The sequence below is a fragment of the Procambarus clarkii genome, chromosome 18 (genome assembly GCF_040958095.1).
Source record: "Procambarus clarkii isolate CNS0578487 chromosome 18, FALCON_Pclarkii_2.0, whole genome shotgun sequence".
In the NCBI taxonomy this organism is placed as follows: domain Eukaryota; kingdom Metazoa; phylum Arthropoda; class Malacostraca; order Decapoda; family Cambaridae; genus Procambarus; species Procambarus clarkii.
Genome location: NC_091167.1, coordinates 20,174,762 through 20,182,845, shown reverse-complemented (window position 1 = coordinate 20,182,845; position 8,084 = coordinate 20,174,762). Strand labels below are relative to the sequence as shown.

The following is an 8,084-nucleotide window of genomic DNA, read 5'->3' as shown; positions in this document are numbered from 1 at the left end:
ATTGCAGGTAGCTTTTCCTTGTTAGAATCTTCTCCTTTGTGTTCTCGTTTACCAACACTATCTTTAACACACGGTCTCTGTCCTTGTTGTACCAGCCTAGCCTGAAAACCTTCTCAATGCTATGTTCTGCCTCTTCCATCTCTTGCCCCTTTATTATTTCATTTACTGCCTCATTGTCCTTCTACTGTGTGTGGTATCATTCCATATCATTGTGTGTGTGTGTGTGTGTGTGTGTGTGTGTGTGTGTGTGTGTGTGTGTGTGTGTGTGTGTGTGTGTGTATGTGGGTGTGTGTGTGTGTGTGTGTGTGTGTGTGTGTGTGTGTGTGTGTGTATGTGGGTGTGTGTGTGTGTGTGTGTGTGTGTGTGTGTGTGTGTGTGTGTGTGTGTGTGTGTGTATGTGTGTGTGTGTGTGTGTGTGTGTGTGTGTGTGTGTGTATGTGTATGTGTGTGTGTGTGTGTGTGTGTGTGTGTATGTGTGTGTGTGTGTGTGTATGTGTGTGTGTGTGTGTGTGTGTGTGTGTGTGTGTGTGTGTGTGTGTGTGTGTGTGTGTGTATGTGTGTGTGTGTGTGTGTGTGTGTGTGTGTGTGTGTGTGTGTGTATGTGTGTGTGTGTGTATGTGTGTGTGTGTGTATGTGTGTGTGTGTGTGTGTGTGTGTGTGTGTGTGTGTGTGTGTGGGTGTATTCACCTAGTTGTGTTTGCGGGGGTTGAGCTTTGTTCTTTCGGCCCGCCTCTCAACTGTCAATCAACTGTTTACTAACTACTTTTTTTCCCACACCACAGACACACACACCAGGAAGCAGCCCGTGACAGCTGACTAACTCCCAGGTACCTATTTACTGCTAGGTAACAGGGGCACTCAGGGGTGAAAGAAACTTTGCCCATTGGTTTCTGCTTGGTGCGGGAATCGAACCCGCGGCACAGAATTACGAGTCCTGCACGCTATCCACCAGGCCCCCGCCAAGGCTACCAGGGGGGGCCTGGTAGTGTGAGTGTGTTACTGAATGTGAGAGACAACATTAGAACAACATTAGAACAACATTAGAACAACATTAGAACAACATTAGAACAACATTAGAACAACATTAGAACAACATTAGAACAACATTAGAACAACATTAGAACATTAGAACAACATTAGAACAACATTAGAACAACATTAGAACATTAGAACAACATTAGAACAACATTAGAACAACACAGTCTTCACTTAGTGCTTCTTCTTAAGGTTATCTTCAGATGATTTCGGGGCTTTAGTGTCCCCGCGGCCCGGTCCTCGACCAGGCCTCCACCCCCAAAAAGCAGCCCGTGACAGCTGACTAACACCCAGGTACCTATTTTACTGCTAGGGAACAGGGGCATAGGGTGAAAGAAACTCTGCCCATTGTTTCTCGCCGGCGCCTGGGATCGAACCCAGGTCCACACGATCACAAGTTCAGCGTGCTGTCCGCTCGGCCGACCAGCTCCCTGGGGAAGGGATGTTAAACACAAATCAGCTATACCCCGATATACCTCTAGCTATACAGCTAGAGGGCCTCGTAGCCAGGTGGATAGCGCGCAGGACTCGTAATTCTGTGGCGCGGGTTCGATTCCCGCACGAGGCAGAAACAAATGGGCAAAGTTTCTTTCACCCTGAATGCCCCCTGTTACCTAGCAGTAAAATAGGTACCTGGGTGTTAGTCAGCTGTCACGGGCTGCTTCCTGGGGGTGGAGGCCTGGTCGAGGACCGGGCCGCGGGGACACTAAAGCCCCGAAATCATCTCAAGATAACCTCAAGATATAACTACCCACGAATTTATAAAACCACTGAACCCTTCTCACAAATTCCTCCCAAAACAACTTGATGGTTCATTAATCTCATACGATTAAATTTCCTAAATGCAAACCCTATGGGTAAATTTACCCTTCAATTTAGGTAAATTCAAAATTCCCCCTCTCCCTCCCCCTCGTTCAATTACATGCTAAAAAAAACAGGTTCTCATCCCCTCTTTGCAATATATGCAACTAATGACTTTTCGGTTTTCCTTTTCAATTTCCATTTGCAATATTTGCACTTTAGTCCAGCAACCAGGAGGCCTGGTCGACGACCGGGCCGCTGGGACACTAAGCCCCGGAAGCACCTCAAGGTAGGCTTGCCAAACCTTCGCTTCTCTCCGTATAACTAGCCAGTCATTTACCCTCCTTACCTTGAGGTTACCTTGAGGTGCTTCCGGGGCTTAGCGTCCCCGCGGCCCGGTCGTCGACCAGGCCTCCTGGTTGCCGGACTGATCAACCAGGCTGTTGGACGCGGCTGCTCGCAGCCTGACGTATGAGTCACAGCCTGGTTGATCAGATATCCTTTGGAGGTGCTTATCCAGTTCTCTTTGGCCTCAGCCAGGAACGTAACAAATGCAACTGTTTGGCCTCTTCAGCACCGAGGGAGCTCAAACTGCCTTAAAGAGACGGATGCAAAGTAGAACGTTAATATTACGGTGGTTTAATTTGTCCTAATACGTAATATTTCTAACGGATTGATCCATTGAGTTTAAACGTAAAAAAAGTCATGAGTGTTGCACTGTCTGACGTATGTGATCTCTCAGGAGCCAATAGAATCTCCTGTAATGCCATCCAGCTTCGTGCTGATTGGGTGACGATCTGACCAATCACAGATCACCCTAATATCACCAATCCCCGCCTTTTAAACCCGTCACGTGATACACTAAATCACGTGAATATATATATATATACATATATATATATATATATATATATATATATATATATATATATATATATATATATACATATATATATATATATATATATATATATATATATATATATATAATTTGCATTTTTATTCAAAGAAAACAAATCAACAAATCACGTTACTGGGAATCGATTAATCCACATATATTACTCAATTAATCCACATATATTACTCGATTAATCCACACATATATTAATCTACATATCTCATTACCTGTCCACGTGGAGTTATTTCAGACTGAACAAACGTAGGTGGTTCCATTGTCAGGTTGTGGAACAACAGGACGCAATTAAACCAAACATACAGTCCCTTGTTTCATGAACAGTTTCATCTCTAATTGCACCATTAATTACCGCTAGTCAGACGAACAGCCTCGTGGTAATGGGGTAGTTGTTGTTCTTGTTGTTAAAGATTCGCTATCTGGAACACAGTTCCAAGTAGCACGGGCTATGGTGACCCCGTAAGGTAATGGGGAGGGGAGGGTGAGGCAGGTAGGTGAGAGATGACATGTTTTGTCTCAGGTAGATAGGTTTCTACTTCAAGGGTTTCTACTTCAGGGGTTTCTACTTCAAGGGCTTCTACTTCAAAGGTTTCTACTTCAAGGGTTTCTACTTCAAGGGTTTCTACTTCAAGGGTTTCTACTTCAAAGGTTTCTACTTCAAGGGTTTCTACTTCAAAGGTTTCTACTTCAAAGGTTTCTACTTCAAGGGTTTCTACTTCAAGGGTTTCTACTTCAAGGGTTTCTACTTCAAAGGTTTCTACTTCAAGGGTTTCTACTTCAAGGGTTTCTACTTCAAAGGTTTCTACTTCAAGGGTTTCTACTTCAAGGGTTTCTACTTCAAGGGTTTCTACTTCAAAGGTTTCTACTTCAAGGGTTTCTACTTCAAAGGTTTCTACTTCAAAGGTTTCTACTTCAAGGGTTTCTACTTCAAGGGTTTCTACTTCAAGGGTTTCTACTTCAAAGGTTTCTACTTCAAGGGTTTCTACTTCAAGGGTTTCTACTTCAAAGGTTTCTACTTCAAGGGTTTCTACTTCAAGGGTTTCTACTTCAAGGGTTTCTACTTCAAGGGTTTCTACTTCAAAGGTTTCTACTTCAAGGGTTTCTACTTCAAGGGTTTCTACTTCAAAGGTTTCTACTTCAAGGGTTTCTACTTCAAAGGTTTCTACTTCAAGGGTTTCTACTTCAAGGGTTTCTACTTCAAGGGTTTCTACTTCAAAGGTTTCTACTTCAAGGGTTTCTACTTCAAAGGTTTCTACTTCAAGGGTTTCTACTTCAAAGGTTTCTACTTCCAACGTTTCTACTTCAAGGGTTTTTATTAGTTTGAAGGGTTCACTTTTTTGAACAGTGAACCGTTTGAGGGGTTCCAAATCGTTCATGAACCACGTGGTTCAATTGAGGGTTCACTGTTTTCTAAGTCCCAAATCGTTCAAGAACCGAGTGGGTTCAATTGAGGGTTCACTGTTTTCTAAGTCCCAAATCATTCAAGAACCACGTGGTTCTCTTAAGGGTTCAGTGTTCTCAAAAGTCTACCTTCTTCAAGATACAAACGGTTCTACTTCTCTGAAGAACCAACGCTCACAAGGGTGTTCTTAATTTCAAGGAACCATAGACCTAATTCTTGACCTTTCTCATCTAAGTAAATTCCTTCCTTCATAAAATGTGAATGAGATTTAGTGAGAGAATAAATGAAGCTTAAATCAATTTAGAACCGGAAGTAATACTAAATAGCATTATTATTTGTTTAACTCTATCTTGAGGTTATCTTGAGATGATTTCGGGGCTTTAGTGTCCCCGCGGCCCGGTCCTCGACCAGGCCTCCACCCCCAGGAAGCAGCCCGTGACAGCTGACTAACACCCAGGTACCTATTTTACTGCTAGGTAACAGAGTGAATAGGGTGAATAGGGTGAAAGTGAAAGAGTGAAATAGGGTGAATAGGGTGAAAGAAACTCTGCCCATTGTTAATGGGCAGTGAATAGGGTGAAAGGGTGAAAGGGTGAAAGGGAAGTGAATAGGGTGAAAGAAACTCTGCCCATTGTTTCTCGCCGGCGCCCGGGATCGACCCCGGGACCACAGGATCACAAGTCCAGCGTGCTGTCCGCTCGGCCGACCGGCTCTCTAAGCCTAAATAGAAAACATGTCAAAAGCTCTGGACAGTAATATATATAATATATTAATATAGTAATATAGTAATATATTTTGTTTTCAATCCACAGAAAGTATTTAATTATCATAAAAAATCAAGCCTATATTAACTTTTCCCAGCCGGAAGCCAATATATATATATCTAGCGCTCCGAAAACTATAAAATTGTATTTGCTTACATACAGTAAACATTTGTTGAATAATGTTAATGAATTGACATGTGGGATTACTGTGGGTGAGAGAGTATGGGAGAGGTGTATGGGAGAGGTGTATGGGAGAGGTGTATGGGAGAGGTGTATGGGAGAGGTGTATGGGAGAGGTGTATGGGAGAGGTGTATGGGAGAGGTGTATCGGAGAGGTGTATGGGAGAGGTGTATGGGAGAGGTGTATGGGAGAGGTGTAAGGGAGAGGTGTATGGGAGAGGTGTATGGGAGAGGTGTATGGGAGAGGTGTATGGGAGAGGTGTATGGGAGAGGTGTATGGGAGAGGTGTAAGGGAGAGGTGTATGGGAGAGGTGTATGGGAGAGGTGTATGGGAGAGGTGTATGGGAGAGGTGTATAGGAGAGGTGTATGGGAGAGGTGTATAAGAGAGGTGTATGGGAGAGGTGTATGGGAGAGGTGTATGGGAGAGGTGTATGGGAGAGGTGTATGGGAGAGGTGTATGGGAGAGGTGTATGGGAGAGGTGTATAGGAGAGGTGTATGGGAGAGGTGTATGGGAGAGGTGTATAGGAGAGGTGTATGGGAGAGGTGTATAAGAGAGGTGTATGGGAGAGGTGTATGGGAGAGGTGTATGGGAGAGGTGTATGGGAGAGGTGTATGGGAGAGGTGTATGGGAGAGGTGTAAGGGAGAGGTGTATGGGAGAGGTGTATGGGAGAGGTGTATGGGAGAGGTGTATGGGAGAGGTGTATGGGAGAGGTGTATGGGAGAGGTGTATGGGAGAGGTGTATGGGAGAGGTGTATGGGAGAGGTGTATGGGAGAGGTGTATGGGAGAGGTGTATAGGAGAGGTGTATGGGAGAGGTGTATGGGAGAGGTGTATGGGAGAGGTGTATGGGAGAGGTGTATAGGAGAGGTGTATAGGAGAGGTGTATGGGAGAGGTGTATGGGAGAGGTGTATGGGAGAGGTGTATGGGAGAGGTGTATAGGAGAGGTGTATAGGAGAGGTGTATGGGAGAGGTGTATGAGAGAGGTGTATGGGAGAGGTGTATGGGAGAGGTGTATAGGAGAGGTGTATAGGAGAGGTGTATGGGAGAGGTGTATGGGAGAGGTGTATGGGAGAGGTGTATAGGAGAGGTGTATGGGAGAGGTGTATGGGAGAGGTGTATGGGAGAGGTGTATGGGAGAGGTGTATAGGAGAGGTGTATAGGAGAGGTGTATAGGAGAGGTGTATGGGAGAGGTGTATGGGAGAGGTGTATGGGAGAGGTGTAAGGGAGAGGTGTATGGGAGAGGTGTATGGGAGAGGTGTATGGGAGAGGTGTATGGGAGAGGTGTAAGGGAGAGGTGTATGGGAGAGGTGTATGGGAGAGGTGTATGGGAGAGGTGTATAGGAGAGGTGTATGGGAGAGGTGTATGGGAGAGGTGTATGGGAGAGGTGTATAGGAGAGGTGTATGGGAGAGGTGTATGGGAGAGGTGTATGGGAGAGGTGTATGGGAGAGGTGTATAGGAGAGGTGTATAGGAGAGGTGTATGGGAGAGGTGTATGGGAGAGGTGTATGGGAGAGGTGTATGGGAGAGGTGTATGGGAGAGGTGTATGGGAGAGGTGTATGGGAGAGGTGTATGGGAGAGGTGTATGGGAGAGGTGTATGGGAGAGGTGTATGGGAGAGGTGTATGGGAGAGGTGTATGGGAGAGGTGTATGGGAGAGGTGTATAGGAGAGGTGTATAGGAGAGGTGTATGGGAGAGGTGTATGGGAGAGGTGTATGGGAGAGGTGTATGGGAGAGGTGTATGGGAGAGGTGTATGGGAGAGGTGTATGGGAGAGGTGTATAGGAGAGGTGTATGGGAGAGGTGTATGGGAGAGGTGTATGGGAGAGGTGTATGGGAGAGGTGTATGGGAGAGGTGTATAGGAGAGGTGTATAGGAGAGGTGTATGGGAGAGGTGTATGGGAGAGGTGTATGGGAGAGGTGTATGGGAGAGGTGTATGGGAGAGGTGTATAGGAGAGGTGTATGGGAGAGGTGTATGGGAGAGGTGTATGGGAGAGGTGTATGGGAGAGGTGTATAGGAGAGGTGTATAGGAGAGGTGTATGGGAGAGGTGTATGGGAGAGGTGTATGGGAGAGGTGTATGGGAGAGGTGTATGGGAGAGAGAGAGGGAGCATGAAAAACAGGACATGGAAGAGACTTTAAAGTTAATTCAGTAATCAAACTCATTTGTAAACAAAACAACCAAATTGGCCACAAGCAAACATAAGGAGAAACAAAACAAACACACACAAACAAGGACATTATTTCCCCCACAAACACACACAAACAAGCACATTATTTCCCCCACAAACACACACGTACAAGCACATTATTTCCCCCACAAACACACACATACAAGCACATTATTCCCCCCACAAACATACACATACAAGCACATTATTTCCCCCACAAACACACACGTACAAGCACATTATTTCCCCCACAAACACACACGTACAAGCACATTATTTCCCCCACAAACACACACATACAAGCACATTATTTCCCCCACAAACATACACATACAAGCACATTATTTCTCCCACAAACACACACATACAAGCACATTATTTCCCCCACAAACACACACATACAAGCACATTATTTCCCCCACAAACACACACATACAAGCACATTATTTCCCCCACAAACACACACATACAAGCACATTATTTCCGCACAAACACACACATACAAGCACATTATTTCCCCCACAAACACACACATACAAGCACATTATTTCCCCCACAAACACACACATACAAGCACATTATTTCCGCACAAACACACACATACAAGCACATTATTTCCCCCACAAACACACACATACAAGCACATTATTTCCCCCACAAACACACACATACAAGCACATTATTTCCCCCACAAACACACACATACAAGCACATTATTTCCCCCACAAACACACACATACAAGCACATTATTTCCCCCACAAACACACACATACAAGCACATTATTTCCCCCACAAACACACACATACAAGCAC

At 45.0% G+C, this 8,084-nt stretch overlaps 1 protein-coding gene across 1 annotated transcript; it reads right to left on the bottom strand.

The window, feature by feature from the left end:
* Window positions 1–3,195: 3,195 nt before the first annotated feature.
* LOC138365992 (uncharacterized abhydrolase domain-containing protein DDB_G0269086-like) lies at window positions 3,196–4,125 on the bottom strand. The gene has a single exon (XM_069326709.1). It carries the CDS (start codon window positions 4,123–4,125, stop codon window positions 3,196–3,198), a length of 930 nt encoding a protein of 309 aa, XP_069182810.1.
* Between the last annotated feature and the right edge of the window lie 3,959 nt (window positions 4,126–8,084).